The sequence below is a fragment of the Hesperophylax consimilis genome, chromosome 10, assembly GCF_061612785.1.
Source record: "Hesperophylax consimilis isolate HC1 chromosome 10, BYU_Hcon_1.0, whole genome shotgun sequence".
Classification (NCBI taxonomy): domain Eukaryota; kingdom Metazoa; phylum Arthropoda; class Insecta; order Trichoptera; family Limnephilidae; genus Hesperophylax; species Hesperophylax consimilis.
The window spans coordinates 15656503-15674089 of NC_142845.1; the positions used below are offsets into that span (position 1 = coordinate 15656503).

The 17587-nt window shown below is 35.2% G+C and overlaps 1 protein-coding gene across 7 annotated transcripts in view; it reads right to left on the reverse strand.

Moving 5' to 3' along the window:
• Positions 1–1505: 1505 nt before the first annotated feature.
• Positions 1506–17587, reverse strand: part of Myo61F (unconventional myosin 61F) — a 131850-nt gene continuing 115768 nt past the window's right edge. For all 7 annotated transcript variants that reach the window (XM_089636107.1, XM_089636106.1, XM_089636108.1 and 4 more), the window contains 12 exons: positions 15773–16032; positions 14943–15112; positions 12169–12323; positions 9382–9664; positions 7348–7579; positions 6866–7222; positions 6481–6635; positions 5834–5958; positions 5202–5414; positions 3818–3918; positions 2949–3051; positions 1506–1750 (listed from right to left, as the gene is read on the reverse strand). In XM_089636107.1, coding sequence (XP_089492233.1) covers positions 1736–1750; positions 2949–3051; positions 3818–3918; positions 5202–5414; positions 5834–5958; positions 6481–6635; positions 6866–7222; positions 7348–7579; positions 9382–9664; positions 12169–12323; positions 14943–15112; positions 15773–16032 — 2169 coding nt within the window. In that variant the 3' untranslated portion in view covers positions 1506–1735. The remainder of the gene's footprint in view (positions 1751–2948; positions 3052–3817; positions 3919–5201; positions 5415–5833; positions 5959–6480; positions 6636–6865; positions 7223–7347; positions 7580–9381; positions 9665–12168; positions 12324–14942; positions 15113–15772; positions 16033–17587) is intronic.

A 17587-nucleotide genomic window follows, 5' to 3' on the forward strand; every position in this document is an offset into this window, starting at 1 on the left:
CACATGTATTAGTGAGAGGTTAGCATCTGCTGTTGTTTGTATAGTTCTCTTCATTGCAGCCTCGGAATATGGTGGACGGTAAATTGAGATAAGAGGAACACGTTAGAAAGAGGTCACTATTCGAGGCTTCGTCTGTTGTATAATATATATCAGTGAAATTACGTAAGATTATTACCGATAGTATTTTTCTCTCGATATTGGATTATGGAGACACAGTGCATGGTCGCTCTTTATTGAATAAAAAACCAAGAGCAACATGTCCCAAATGCATGTGTTCAATATTCTCACCTAACCTCTATCGGACACTAAATAAGTTACAAATATGCGAAATGTACAGTGTGATGAATTCAAACCTTCAAAGGTTCCTTCCTGCCTATCTGTTTGACCGACTGCAATGGTTCCGTGACTCTGATACACACAGTACACGCTAAAGAGACCATTTCTCCCCAGAAATAAAGCTGCTGCAATTGAGGGCAGTTACAGCTATTCCTCATCAAAAATTTGGAATGAAATACCACTGTTTTTTAGAATATCGATCTGCAGCGAACGATTGCAAAATGCACAGTCAATCGCACAACATAATAAGGAAGTTGAGTCCATTTTTTTTATTTTTTTTTATCAATGTTCGCATTCAAATTTAAATACTGGTATTTTTTTTTTTTTTTTTAAAGTCTGTTTTCATAATTAAATTAATTCTCAAAGTTTAAATTTTATTAAGCCCGCCAAAACGAGCGGAATCCGAGCGGTAAGAGGCGGGGTGTGGTGTGACGTCATTCGAACTGTGAAAACCACGTCGCTTAAGCATTTTGTATGGAAAAATTTTTAATTCTTCAAGAAGGAATTCCAGTAATTTTTTTACCAATGTTAACCGTCTATTAGAATTGATGTTATTAAAAAAAAAAGAAAATTGATTAAGATTTCATAGTTAAATTAATATTTTAAGTTAGAATATTTGCTTTTCCCGCCCGGTACGGTACTTGTACAGTATTGCCGTCGCTACTTGATGACGTTCCCCGCGCGAATTCAGGACCACCGCGCAGAAAAGTAAAGACCAAAAGTAAAATAACGGTTTACAGCCCAGTTCACTGTGAGACTTTTCTGAGCGGCCGGCGGCCTGAAGTGTATCACATGCTATATGACATGTATAATAATAAAAACTTCTAAGTTATGCAATAAACAACATATTATTATAATGCACTATACGAATATTTATCTTTAGAAATCCATTTCATATAATAATAACAACAAATACGTACATATATTTGACAAACTCAAATAAACAATAGAGGATTTGCCGAAATTCAGCTGAATCGCGGGTCCGGAATTTACAGCTGAGCAGTGACCTTTTTGTTGATACATATTATGATATATATCAAGTTAGTGTTCTATTGACAAATTAACGTTTTTACATATTATGTTCATTGATATTATTTACCAGTAAGGTCATTATTCTATTTTAATAATATATGTCAGGAAGAAAAGGTTTATAAATAACAGAACACAAATTAATTAAAATAATAATTTATTAAATTATAATACAACATAAACGTCAACATTCAATATATGTGAACAAAATTGTATAAAGGAAAGATATCTATTAAATCACTGTATAAAATTAAGTTGACTTCATTAAATAAATTATATAAATATATATTTTAATACTTTATAGTAGTAGTTAAGGCAGAGCTTAAAATTATGTACATTATGGCATTTCAGGATTTATTCTTCGGTGTTTTCAAGGCGTGGCCACCTGGAATACAAAAAAAGTTGAGTTATTCATTTGAGTAAATTCAAGAACTAAAGTTTGCAATCGATACTCAATAAATATAGTCTGAACTATAAAGCAGAACATCTATGTGCTGAAATTAATGAAATACTGTTTTGGGTCCAGTCACTTGATCTTGGTCAGGTACTTTAGGTAAGACATCGTCTCTCCTTCAATGAATGCAATTTGAACTATAAAGCAGAACATCTATGTGCTGAAATTAATGAAATACTGTTTTGGGTCCAGTCACTTGATCTTGGTCAGGTACTTTAGGTAAGACATCGTCTCTCCTTCAATGAATGCAATTTGAACTATAAAGCAGAACATCTATGTGCTGAAATTAATGAAATACTGTTTTGGGTCCAGTCACTTGATCTTGGTCAGGTACTTTAGGTAAGACATCGTCTCTCCTTCAATGAATGCAATTTGAACTATAAAGCAGAACATCTATGTGCTGAAATTAATGAAATACTGTTTTGGGTCCAGTCACTTGATCTTGGTCAGGTACTTATTTTAGTTGAATCTGGTTGTCTCCTAGTTTTTTTTTTAATGAAAATGTATAAACGCATTTTGACTTTTTTTTTATGTGACACCTTACAAGAGCGCCCCTCTAACAGGGGAACTATGTTGCCACACGGTTAAAAATTACACATTACGTATCGACTGTCGAAATTCATTCAGGCTTACACCAAAAAATTCAATTCTTTGACTTGACGGTGAGTTTACAAGTCTCGACATTCTAGACAAAAGAGAATGGTAACTATAATTAGTGGAATGCTGATTGAGGAACAGCAATTCATTATTTCGGAGTCTACGGGACGTGATGTTGAACTGGATGAGCCGCACAAAGCAGGTGTGTCAGTAATACTGTTGATAATTTTGAATATGCAAATCAGATCAGAGTCCTTTCTACGTTTTTCCAACGAAAAAATGTTTAAAGTTTGTTCAATTTCATCATATTATGAGTACTCGCCTCTTTCAAGTCCCAACCTCCAAGCAATTCATCGTAGGAAGCGATGCTGTACGTGATGTAGCATAATTGTGTTAGTTTTTACTTTCGAAAACAAGATGCCATAGTTTTCAATAGTCCGTAAATAAAATAACATGTCGAAAAAAGAGTGTAATGATAGCATATACGTGTGAGACTAGCTTAAGTGTTAGTTTATTAAAAAAGTATAATTACCACAAGTAAATGTCCACTCTTATTTTTGTGGATAGCCGCCTGTGTGCCTGTTGTGACCTCAATAAGCCCTCCTTGTTTACCACCAGTTAGATTGTGAACGATCCTAGAAAAACACAAATCAATTGAACAAACCATAAACAATATTATTCCTAAAAAATAATTATAAGCAATAATTAGTCTCCTGAAATACTAATACAAATTGAAATTATCTCCCGAGTAAAAATAAATGCCACCAACGGGAATCGAACCCGTGCCTTCTGATGTCCGGTCAGGTGCTCTGTAACCACTGAGCTATGTCGGCTTATTTCCAACCCGCCAAATGATTCAATATGTACTAGTACCTTAATCAACCATTACTGCTTATTATATTTTTTCCACCTGTAAATAACCAACTTTATTTTTGTAGGAAAGGCTTTGTTAGTGCTAAATTTCTCACTAGATGGCGTCTAGACATATGATTGATATGATATGATCTTCATTTATTGGTGAAATATTTTTGACTTGTCAAATATTATTTTTTAATGATAAACTAAAGACAAGGTTTTATGCATAGCATAAAGGGTAACAAATAATTATAAGTTCAATGCAACTGTTTTCAGCTAGAAAAGTCATTCCCATAATGAGGTACGGAGCTTTAATGCAGTCAAATATAAAAAAAACACCCTTTATTGCTTGCTCTATATTTCTTAATTGTTCTATTAAAAATAAGAGTAAGTATGTATTGAAATTTGGGAAATTCTGGTAGTAATTATTACTAGTGATGAAAAAAGATTTAAAAATATAAAAATTAAGGAATGGATTACAAACAATTGGGATGTATTTTTTTTTCATTGTCAAATTATTGTTGAATGTGAAAATGGTGTACTTACGATCCTGTATCAACCACGGAAACAGTATTGAGTTTTTTGGTAATGTCCAATATTCTAGTCACAGCCTCAATTGGGTTGGGTACTGCCAAGATCAAGTCACCCTGGGAATAACAAAAAAAATGTTAAAACTATCCATTTAAAAATTACTCTTGCAAGCTTTCTAAAGACGAGACATGAGAATATTACACCGTGAGAAGAAAGCTCTCCGATATATCCAAGTGACACTGTCACTAATTATTTAAACATCTTTGTAACCAGTAGTAGCGTGTCATACGTTATATACGACGTACTTTCCCACAAACTCTGGGGTTCCTCAAGGGTCTAATCTTGGTCCTTTACTTTTTTCCTTTTTATTAATGACATTAATCATGCTATAAAGTTTGCGAAATTTTTGTTATTTGCAAATGACTTGAAGCTATTTTTAAGAATCCGGACCTTAGAAAACTGCGCACAGATCCAGAGAGATATAAATGCCATCGTGGTATGGAGTGAAATTAACAAATTAGGTTTTAATTTTAAAAAATGCGCCATAATGTGCTATACTAGAGCAAACACTGTGATTTACTTCAACTATAGGATGTCCTAATGTTTTCTTCTGAACCGAAAGATTTGGGAATAACCTTTAACCCACACTTAACATTTCACGTTCATATTGAAACGATATGCAGCAGGGCTTTGAGAATGCTTGGATTTGTGCTATGTAACTCCAGGCATTTCTGCAGCTCTGCCGTGGTTCGCTTGCTATATTTTAGCCTAGTACGTAGTATTTTAGAAAGTGGCTCAATAATATGGGGACCAGGGGATGCAACGTACACTTCTACGGTAGAGAAAGTACAAAAGAAGTTTCTACGTTATCTTTATCTTAGAGACTTCGGGTACTATCCCTATTTATATCCATCAGCCTTCCTTTCCGGAATGCTAGGTATTGATAGTCTTGTCAACAGGCGGAAAGCTGCGTTGCTGATGATGGCCTTTAAATTGTTGAACGGTCACATCAACAATCCAGAAATTTTGAATAAAATTTTATTTTACTTCCCTGATAACTTCGCAAGAGCGCTTAGACACAAACCATTCATTCTTCCGAGATGTAGGACTAACTTACCATTAGCAATGGCTCTCGGAAGAATGATAGTCCTTCTAAACTCACTAGCCTCTGACATCGACATTTTCCACCTGAGCATTAATAAATTTAAATCGCTAATTAGGCAATTATCATTGTGTATTTGTATAATGTATCTTTGTTATTGGAATTTTTTATTCTGTAAATATGCATTTAAAATATAAATAAATAAATATAATATTCACATAATTATATAGAACTTTTTTGTGCATTGATCCGATTTTTGATCAATAATAACAAAATATGTCTGTATTCACAACATACCTTATCCTTCTTAAGTTCCGGTGGAATCTTAACTATCAGCAGGTTATCGCTCTCGTTGGTGACGACATACTCCAGCTTGTCCAGCGGCAGGCGGTGCTTCAGCTTGAAGGCCTTCTTGCCGTCCAGGAGGTAGAAGGCGCGGTCACTGACCAGCAGGACTCGCTCACGCGGCTTGTAGCCGTGGCGGTCGTACTTTACCAGCTCCGTGGAGTACTGTTGTTAGAGGAAAAATGTTAAATTAAATGCAATGCTAAAAGTTTTTGAGTTGAGATCTATTCTGTAGAACCTGAATAAATGATTGGATGATATTTAAATCACCATTTTCAAATAAAAGTTCTGAAAAGTTACATTGATTTTTTTGATTGAACCTTACTATTATTTTTGTAGATTCAAATGTTTCTGACTTTTAATAATTGTTTCCGATTTATATCTGACTGTTTCTGATTGTTTCTGAAGGTTTATTATTATTTCTGAGTCTTTCTAATTGTTTTGACTTACTTATTGTTTACGAATGTTTATGACTGTTTGTGGCTGTTACTGTCAGTTTCTGATTGTTTCTGATCGTTTCTTCTACGTATAGTGGCAACAATTATTACAATATTATGTCGGCAGTGATAGTTGCCATTATTTACCTTAATTTTCTCCCCTGCCGGAAGAGAAGAACTTTCAAACCCTTGTTTCAGGATGAACTGTTCTGGTTTCAACCTCTCCTCCTTGAAAGGTGGACCAACGCTTTTAGGGTAGTTCTTCTTCTTGTCTGTAATGAGTACATGTCATTAGGTCAGATGTATAAATCTTTACACAGTATTTAGATCGACACATTGCTACATACATAAATGATTTAAAAAATGATTCTAAATTCCCAATACAGATAAAAAATCTCTTTCAATAGAGTCATTGAATAAAGCAGTGATTATGAATAAATAAAAAGTGGAATTTCATGACCATACAACTTTAAATAACAGATCATTTTTATAAATCTCAAAGTGTACTTTAAGATTTTTTTTTAACCAAGGAATAAATCCAACAGCTTCGTCATGGATGGATATTATTAACTGCCTTCTTTTTTTTAGGTGCAGCAAAACCCCTAGTTTTTAAGTAAAACCAACAAGAAATGCGGGAACCAACGTATTTTTATACTGTTTTGCCATCTTGGCCCTTTAAGGAACAACAAGGTTCTATGTATGTGATAATGGCTTTGGAGTCAATTATCGAATAACATTTCTATGTCAGATGGAACATCGTTAGACAAAGGGGACAAATTCTATTTCAACCTCACCTTTGAACAGTTTCTCCGCCAGGACCTTCAGCTCCAAGTGCCTCTTCCTCTCGGCGGACAGAGCCAGTCTGTACTTCCTGGCGAGGTGATTCCTGTGCATCTTATGGAGGTGGGCGGAGGCATCCTGGCATGCGTAGGGACACGGGGGCCAGCTCCTATTAACACAGAAAGAGACAGTTTATTGATGTGAACTTCGAAAAATTCAGGATAAGATTATCGTAAAACAAAAATTTTCTCAATTTTATCTCGATTTGATTCCATTTGTGGACTTTGTTATTTCAAAACTGTATAAAAACAGAATTGAATTATTTATATTTAAAGTAGGTGTTGGTTGATAGTACTCATAGATCGAATCTTAGGACTCCCATTCGAGAAATGTACTCACTTATCCAGAACTCTTCTGGGCAGAGCCTTGGAGAGGCGCTTCAGCCAGTGCGACTTGGCGATCTCAATGAAGTTCTTGTTGTCAGCATTGGGTGGGTCATTCCTCGTGATGAAGCCCTTAATGAAGCGGCGGATGGTGTTGGCTGCCTCCCGCCTCTTCTTGGCCTGGCGCTGGGCGAGGAAGCGGCGCACCCACTTCTGGATGACGATGGCGGCCTTGCGCATGCGCAGGTAGCGGCGGCGCTGCATTATCCCCTTCCAGTGGCTCTGGATGATGGCCGCAATGTCGTTCTTCTTCTCCTGGAAGGCGTCCTCCGTTTCGAAGAGCGTTTTGGGGAAACGGATGAATAGCTTAGTGCTGGAAGAAAAAGATCAAATTTTTGTAAATCACTAAAAATTGTTATATTGCTCTCGATCCCTTTCCGCATGTCTCTAAGAGATTAATTATAAAGATGAGAAATATTTTCCAGTGATATCACTTACTTGCCCATCCTGAACTCATCAGGCTCGTATTTGAGGTGCTTGACCAGTTCGGCTACTCCGTTCTTGGCCGGGCCGTGGTAGTTGGGCCAGGTGACCTTGGAGAGGCACTTGTAGCGGTGCAGGAACAGGTCATACGGGCGGCGGTATGCAAAGCCTGCCCTGCGCACGCGGAGGTTCTCCATCAGGCCCAGGTATTTCACCTGATGGGAGACCACCTTATCGTCGAACTGGCCTGAAAATGGGAAATATAGTTAACTTAACTACACATCTAGTCGCTACATACTATAAAATTTTGCAGGCAGAGTTGTCATAAACAAAGTTGTCTATGTCTACGGGGCCTACGTGTAATATAATGCAAGTAAACAGTCTACCAAATGTGGTAAAATGTTGTAAATTTTGTAAATGTTACATGTTTGCGGACGATACATGCATTATATGCGCTCCACAAAAAAATTGAGGAATTCCTACAAGCAGATCTAAACAACATTGTGTTTAAATAAAATTCCGTGGTGGAAATATTTATCAATTATTATCAATGCAAATAAAACTAAATACATGCTTATTCATTCACCACATGCATATTGTAAGACCAAGGAATTGTATATAAAAAGTCATACATACAATTGTTGGCATACAGAAAATCAATCTTTGCAATGTAAATGCCCAAATGTAGAAAAAATGTACCAATATACATAGCTCGGTCTTAAAATAGATGTCAATTTTAACTGGTCAAATTACATTGACAACATATGTAATAGATTAGGGAAATTTTACTTTCTAAAAAATATTGTTAGCAAAAATATATTTTACTAATAAAAATAATAATAATGATTGATTGTCTTCTTTTTTTAGTAATAAATAGAGATAATGATATCCTCACTGGGATCTCCCGTGCTGAGGATTTCATTTACATATTATAATTTAATTATAAGAAATTAATATAACAACAAAGTAACATATGAATTTAATTATAAACATATATCATGTAGTTTAATTTTTTTTTAAATAATTTTAAAATAAGTAGATGGTGTTTTTTTGTATAGTTCAGTTTAGTAGATTCGGTTTTAGTCTGTGTTTGATATCAGTATATTTTCTATTTCAGATCTCCCTATATCAAGTATCCAGCTTTTTATTTGAGATTTAAATGTTATAATGTTGAGGTTTTTGAGTGAGAGTGGTATTTTATTGTAGAGTTTAATACTATGATATAAGAAGCTTTTTTGCCCAAAAGTTGTATTACATAGTAGTTATTTGTTGGATAAGTTTTTGACCGTGAGATCTAGTGTTTCTATTGTACGTGTTTGTTGTTATTTCTTGGGTTTTGTACTTATGAATGTAAATGAGTATGTATATATAATGCATTAGTTGAATCAATTATAGGATACGGAGTCAATAGCTATGGATTAACATACAAAACGTACTCAAATAAAATAGAGCAAGTACAACTCTGTTTCCAAAAATTGATAGCAGGTAAAAAAAATCCAATAATGTGAAGGCGATTATAAAAAAAAAAAATTCATTGTGTTACGTACTCCCCATACGTAATAGGGTTAATTACCAATTAACGCTGGAAGAATTCTGGAACACAGAATTCAAAAAACCTATTAACCACAATTACCCTACTAGACATAGAGAAGCACAAATGTTTATAATTAATAAATCACAAAATGTGTACGAAGATAGAACAAAGCGGCATAAATTCCCTGAAATATTTAACGCATTATCTGAAGACATTAAAAGAGAGACATCTATCTCTAAAATAAAAACAAAAATCAGGTCTTTTTACTTCCGTAGAACATGAAAACATATACCTAAGTATAAATTAATGTAATAATATGCAATATGTAAAAAGACGTACCGTAACTAAAAGGTGGACGTCGTAGAAATCAAACTTGGTTTTAGTATACTGCAAAAACTGATTCTATTTTCGTAATAACGTTTTTTCCAAAAATCAGCCTCGCAGTATACCTCAATTCTGGATCACGACTGCCATGTGACATCTTATCAAGTGAAAAATAGAAACATAAATTCTACCTGATGCTTGAAGCTCATTTGGCTTGATGCACCGAATGTATGAGGGTTCCTTGCCCATCAGGATCTTGACGAGGTCGTTGAGCGAGTTCTTGAACTGCGTGACGGCCGTATCGGGACGCTTCTTGTTCTCCCACTCGGCCGCGGAGAAGCAGCTGCTGATGATCGGGTTGGTGGACTTGGTCATGACCTCGCGGAGGTCGCGGAAGAGTAGGTCGTTGTTCTTCTCCAGGAAACCGTTCACGTTGTAGGTCACGTCACCGGCGTAGTGCACGAGACAGAATTCCTAAACAAAAATTACAAATTAATATTAAGGAATATGTACCTATATTTATTCTTCCAGGTAAGTCAAAAGGACATACATAAAATAAGAAATAGAATCACGGCATTGCTTTACATTCTGTTTCAAGCCAAAATGACATGAAGTAAAACATAAAATCACAGGAATACTGTCTTAATACACATTCTGTTCCAGGCCAAAAAAACACAAAATAAGTTTAGAATCACAAGACTGTTTGGTCAAGTTCTCCAGTTTTATCCAATCCAGTAATTTTTGCATATTTTGACAAGTTTGCAAAAACGATCGCTTGTCATAATGTGTCAACTTTATAGAGTCTAAAAATATGGGAAAAACGGAAAAATCTAGGTGGATTCATTGGCTTTAAACGCTGTAAGCAGTTCATATATTTTCATATTAATATTTTGAGGTGAGATATTAATTAAATAATATAGTAAATGTATATTTATACAACCAATCGCTCAAGTGATGTGGAACACAAGTAATTTGCAGGAATCGTTTTAATGAAATTCACAGTGTACCAAATCAAAAGTTTTATCTTGAAGTATTTTATCAGAAGAATCTGCAGCAAGGTTATTTATTTACTAACTTAAAAACTGGCATAATAAAATGTAATGGCCAATGAGAAAATAAAATGTTCACTGTTTTTTCAAAACAATTTTGGGAAATTAATGCCATTTTTTCCATGCGGCAGTACTTATTCATTTTCAAAATCACTTACTTACTTTTTATAACCTATTCAGTTCAAACCGCCATAATTTAGGGTGTGTTTATTTTACGTAAAAAGCATTGACATCTTTTTTAGTACTGAGAGCGCTTAAAGATTTACGGTTCTTTTATTCTAGATTAGAATCAAAGGATGTTTCTTGAAATCATTTTGAAATAATCGATATTGAAGATATCTTTAGGTAATTCCCGCAGTCTATGATTCATTTTACATTGCATACGTGTCGCAAACATCGCTGAAAGACGATTGAATCTTAAGGAAACCAAGGATATTCTGGCAGAGTCTAATGAATCAGATATCCAAGTGATTTGAGTCGGGATATTGTTTCGACTTCAGCATTTATACTGGGAGCTAAGAAGGAGTGCGAATGGTGCCAAGTATTATTTCATGTCAAGTAATTTTTATTTTAGGTTTTCTGTTAAAATGAAAATAAAATTGCGACTATTTATTTATAGACCCTTAATAATAACAATTTTACTTTTTTATTTTTATATAAATACCTATAGTGATTCAATGTCAACATAACGTAAAACAAATAAATACATACCAAAAAGTTATAGCATTTTTTACCTGATAAATTCAGGGCAAGTTAGCACCAAAATTAATTCAGTTGCTGGGGTCAGTTTCAGTCAAAATAATTTCGGATGGCATGCGTTAAATTTTTTTTTATGTGAGACCTCAAAAGAGCGTCCCTGTCTGGAACTAAGTTGGGAAACGTTGGAAGGCGGGTTAAGGTGACGGCTGTAGGAAGTGATTTATTAATTTATTTAATATCAACGGTATAAATATACCATAAACAATGATAACATGTCACAGTTAAAAACGTAGAAATATTTTTAAAAAAGAATTACAAATATATGTGGCATTTGATTGTGAAATGACATTAGAGAGTAAGTAAGTAAGTAAACAAGAGATACAAGTACATAAGTTTCTATAATGCAAATAAGGTAGAATTAGATTAAATTATTATTGATTGAAAAGATTTGATAGCATAGCCCTCTTGTACCTACCTTGCGTGCAGTTAAATAGATCTGCCACATCTGCGTATCTATTACTAACTTCATGCAACCTAGGTACAAGCGAGTGTTTGGAATACTCAGTCCTGATATTGTTGCATTAATGTGGGTCTTGAAGAATCCCGGATAACATGAAGGGGGAAAAACAAATGGAAGTAGCTCTTTCCACATACGAGCCATCTTACGGCCCATTCTCATGGAGGCAACATATCTGTGAACAGGTGTTCCGTTCGTGTATGTAGGTTCACGCACATGCACTGGTGCATCAGGGATCAATGCCGCTAGCTTCTTAGAGCAGGCTCCATTAAAATACCTGTATCAGCATGAAGCATGAACACATTGCGTCTGTGCAGTAGTGACGGCAATCGATCTGTTAGCAATGGATTAAGATGGTCAATAAGACGGACCGCCCTCCTTTACACAGTATCAAGTATTGTGGGACTCCAGCCCAGAGGTGGTTCTCTAATTCAATCGTAGGGTGTACATGAGATTTGAATAGAGTTAGAAGCTGGTCACTGTCACCCTATACAAGACACCCAGCTTCTTGGAAGCCAGATTTACTTGGGCTTCTATAGAGCCCCGATAATTTAGCCGGTCTGATATACTCACTTCAAGCATTTCATTGGAGTCTTTATTGGGGAGGGTGCTTCCTTACTAACGGTGGACTTTTTTTAAAAATTATACAGTTTGTTCAATATTCCAGTAAAAAAACTCATGTTCCTATCATTTTAAAGTAGGTAGGTACTTACATCCCTGCCCATAATTTTCTGGGTCTTGATGTCAGCCTTCATGTGCCCAATGAAATGGGGGTGTTGGGAGAGGTGGTTGTTGATCTTGGCCAGGAAGCTCAGGTCGGTGGGTTCGCCGGGCCTCAGGCACTCCTCGTCCATTAGGGAAATGATACCTATAAGACAAAATTATAATATATTTTTTTAATATTATTTTATAAATTTTAAAAAATTACAATTTTGGTGATTTTCTCAACTACCATACTAGGCTAATGCCCAGTATGGTAGTTGTATATGATTCATGTAAGAATAACAATAATAAAACATAAGGGAAAAGGAAATTGTTATGGTAAAACAAAAATTTAAAAAATGCATATTATACATATTATAGAAACCATATTAGAAATAAAAATAAAGATAAAACTAAAAATAAGAAAATTTGACAGCGGCAAATCATTGTTTATAGGAAGCCATCTTACCGCAAATAAAATTACGGGTGTAGCGGTCGCTGTGAGCACTTACATAAGTTAAACTTCCGAACAAATTCATTCCGTGAGCATTAATTACCATAAGTCGAATGCATATGTAAACCCTCCTGTGAGTAACTTATCAAAAACTAACGTAAGTCGTACATTTTACTTATGAGTGTAAAACCAGCCCAATGACTTGACCCGTGATATCACAAGTCACTCATCTCAAACAGCCTACGTTTTTTACTCAACCGGCGCTGTATTTTGTACGGGAGTTGAGTCGTTTTTTTTATTGGCAAAATGTTAGCATCTTGCCACTAATGTTATTGTATTGAACCAAAGTGTGAAATTGCATCCATGACCGCACATTGATAAACAATTTACCGGTGCTTACAAAGGTGAATGTGAATCAGACTTACCAATGTAAATGTTCTAAAATAACCACAAGAATGAAGAGATATCCAAATTCCCCACAAGTTCCTTTACCTCCAAAACGAAACTCTTTTGATAAGTTCTATCATGTCTTCCCAATGCCATTTCAACATTATGATATTACTCGGACTGAGTGAATAGGTATTTCAAAACATTTTTAGAATATCTTAATGTTTCGATCATGCCCATCACTATTTTACCCTAGATAACTAATCGCTCGTCGAGGCGACGACGCGCTACTCGGCGAAATTCGAAATCACCTACTTCCCCCCGCTCCCCGACCTTGACTCTTTCATTACCTTCCTAATTTGAGTAAACAGTGCAGCATGTGACGCGATTGCGGCCACACGCATACTAGGACATGTAATATGACCATCTCGTCGTCCGCTGGACGAAACTTTAGTTACAACAACAATTTTTATTTTTAAGGTACGTCATTCATATATTCCTCTATTTATTGTTAATGTTGGCGAATCTTCTACAATAGAAGCTCGGGTTCCATCTACGTCAAACGTGCTTAAATTAGCTACCTGTGTCCATCCAAGGCCCGGAGGATGACCAAACACCGTTGCACCAGATGTAGAAAGGCTATTTGGGGTCCACATAATGTTGACATGTGTGGTCACTGTGTAGACTGATCTTTTGATATTCATTTGTACTTAATTTGTTCATTATAAACCTTACTTTTGTGCCATGTAACAAGTTCCTACCTTAATTAAATATTTTTGATTTATTTCTAGTGTTTTATTGCGTAGTCCACTCGACGAAAGTGTAGTTACAACGAAACAATGAAAACAGTTTAGTTATCTAGGGTTAAATGAAAAATAATAATCGCAAAAAGTTGAAGAAAATGGGTTAAATTCATAGACATATGAATATTAGGTAGACCTGCCCTAAGTGATTAAAAGCGTATTATCCCCACTCCCCATACCGGTTCCATTGAGCCGGCTGGGCTCGCGTACGGCCTCAAGTGATATTTGAAAACGTGACGTCATCATTCTTGTGCGAACTATGGTCGAGGCATCATCGGTTCATTTTACGAAATAACACGGCAAAATGTTTACTTGTACTATGAAAACTGGTAAAAATAGATGCGAAAAAAGAGAATAAACCCAATTGTCGTATTACATTCCATATAAAAGCATTATTTTATTTTATTTTAAGCATATTCACATCGTATAATATGAATCAGTTGTTACTATCACATCGAGAAACGTCTGGACGCGAAACACAAAGCTGGTTGGTTGCTGGGAAGTAAATTATGAACATTTATAAAAGTGTCTTAACTAAATACTCTGAAACTAACTACGACCCTGAATATAGAAGCTGCCTTACTTTGCCGAATTTGGACTTCGCAAATTTGTTCATAACGTGGCGAGTAATTTGCGCTCCCATGTAAAAATGTCTATTCATTCAAAGCAGATTTTACTTTTAAGAAGTAAATGGTGATATTATAATGCGAGATGCCTATTTACTGTCAGATTGATTTATTGACGAATCACAGTCATCTTCACTCCCTTCGTTCTTCAACAGTTGATTTTACCCCTCGCCTTTATCTTCTCGTCTATTAATTCCTATGTCTGTGGTTAAATTCAATAATCGGTGTCAGGGCGATAAGTAATAATACAACGGTTGTTATCAGAGATCTCATTCCACCATTAAACATATTTTCATTTGAACCTACATACATCAGTTTGAAAAAATACACTGCTGCGAACTTAAAGGTTACAAAAAAAATCACATTACTCACTGTCAACAAGAATGTGATTGCCAACAAACATAAAGGTGACACTGAATTCAAATGAGATTCCCTTAGAGGTGGTATCTTACAGATGCTGCGGGATTGAAAGTGTTTGAGTGAAGTCTTGAAGTCTTGAAGAACAATTGAAATACCTTTGTGCTTCTCTTCAATAAGGTCACAAATGACCTGGTTATTGAAGTACTCCACGGGCTCCCACTCAATGCCCTCCCGAAGGTACTCCTCTTGCTCCGATTTCAGGGTAAGATGGATGAACAACTGTTGCAGCTTCTCGTTGCAGAAATTAATGCAGAACTGCTCGAAACTGAAATAAACAACAAATAATAATGTAAGCTTAAGTATTTTCGTTTGCCAGTTTCTCAACTTGATACACTGGGATAATTCCAAATAATATGGCTGAAAAATGTATTCATCACGAAAAAAGACTCAAATATGAATTATTAATGACCAAAAAAGGCTCATATATATGCATATAATCTGATGTCTAGTAATAAATCGATCTGAAAAGAATGCAAGGTCGATGTAAGGAAGATGAAATGGATACATAGATACGAAGATTGCATGATGTGCAAGTCATTGGAAGAAGGCATCAGGGCGTCCCTGTAGCTAGGTCAAGTTAATCACAATGTCTTATAATAAATCACACCGGTTCTTCTTGGCTGTTCAAAGCCATAAATATCGATCCCATTAAAAAACACTGTTTGGTTGGTACGACTGAACTGGTGATTCATCACAATCAGTCTACGTGAGTGATATGGTCTACAATATCCACATCAAGGTTGCTAATTCGTGTAGAATTACCCAAATTGCGGGGATTTTTAAGATTTTTCAAGAAATGGTATTTTTGGAGGGAAAAACTTTTTGTGGGGAAAATGCAGGAATTCTGGGCATTTCTTGACTATTATAACATTATTAGAGCCAAGTATGACGTAGCTAGATCAAGTGAATTATAACATCTTCTAACCTGTTCTTTTTGAAAACCTCAAAGCCGTAGATATCGAGGATGCCGATGACGGGGTTGGTGTTGTGCGTTGGCGGCTGCAGCGACTTGTTCAGCTTGGACACGAGCCACGTGAAGAGGCGATCGTAGACGGTCTTGGCGAGCGCGTCACGGGCGTAGTGCGCTAGCTCCATGCTCAGGGGGCTGGTCACGACGTCTCCGTGAGCGTCGATTGTGCGCTGTGTCAGGGCAGCGCGGAGGGACTCGAGGTCACAGCCCAGGAGCTGGAATAATCACTCGGATTAATTAATAATAATAATTATTATTATTTATTGAGCCGGCAGTACAAGTAAAAATAGATGGTTCCAATCATAACCCTGATATTAACATTCAATCTGATGAAAAATTTTGTTACAGTTAAACATCAGTTTGGCATGCAATACAGCGAATGTAAGATATTATTAAAATATAAAGAAGAGAGAAATATACTGTCTAAAATTTTTATTTATTAATGACATTTTTAAGGGCTTTTAAATATGAATAGTAATTATGCATTATACACAGTTAAACTAACATTTACATAGTTATTATACAGTGACTGGGTATCTCATCAAAATGACAGTTCAACACACCTACAAAAAGTGATATAAAGTCATGAAAAGTGATGAAACAAAAACTAGGTTAACTAGGTAACTATTTAACCTAGTTTTGTTTCATCACTTTTAATGACTCTATATCACTTTTTAAAGGTGTGTTAGTTGTCATTTTGAAGAAATATCATTAAACCTTATTATACATAACTGAACTGCCTCATTAAAACATTTTGTATTTGTTTAGTGATAAATTGAAAATAGACAGAGAGGAATACTTATGGTAGTTAGTCCCAGAATTTCTGCACTGAAATAAATCCCGACTTCTAGTAATCCGATGAATGATAACATATATTAGAAATTCTGTGTGTAAAAATGGTACTAAAATAGAATTTTGGAAAAAAAGTTGTCACATTCAACATAAAAAGTGCAACCTAAAGAAAATAATCACAACACAAAATGCAGAATGTCCTCAGAAGCGGTGTTACATACTGTCCAAAAATGAACATTTTAACAAGGTATATTCTGTGGATAAAATTATTACAAATCGAATGGCATTAAATGATTAACTTAAAAAAAAAAATGGAAAAAAAATGATATAATAATGGTTTGATAAAAAACATTTTTAACCCTAATGTCATTCCTTTGGCTGTAATCTATAAGAAATAAATTTCTGAACATCAACTTGATAAGATATACAAAAATCTGATGTCATTTTTTGATTAGGATAAACATATTGGCATCAAATTCAATGTTACTTTTCACAGTAAGAGGTAATGAGTTTTTAATATTACAAATCTATAATTACATAATAATTGATATTTTCGTGAAATAGAATAAATATTTCAGGTTTGGGAATGCAAACAAAACTTTCAGATTTGATTCACAATGTTACTGTTATAAAACTACATACAATGATGAATAGTATAGGAACGCGTATGCGACAAACAACGAAACATTCATTTTCATATATTTTATTTATTTTTTAACGGACTTAGGGGCCGTTCAAGTATTACGTAAGCAGTTTTATTACAATTAGTTACCCCCTCTTTCCCCTTGTCACCAAAAGTAAGCAAAGCTCTTACCCCCCCCCTCCCACGCTTACGTAAAAATTGGTATCTATATGCATTTTTCTGTTAATGTATTCTGTTTTATAAACAATTCAACTTTGGCGAAAGAGGATCAACGGTAACACAAATATTAACTTGCTTTGATTTGCTTACAACACGTCAAATCTTCAATCGTACTG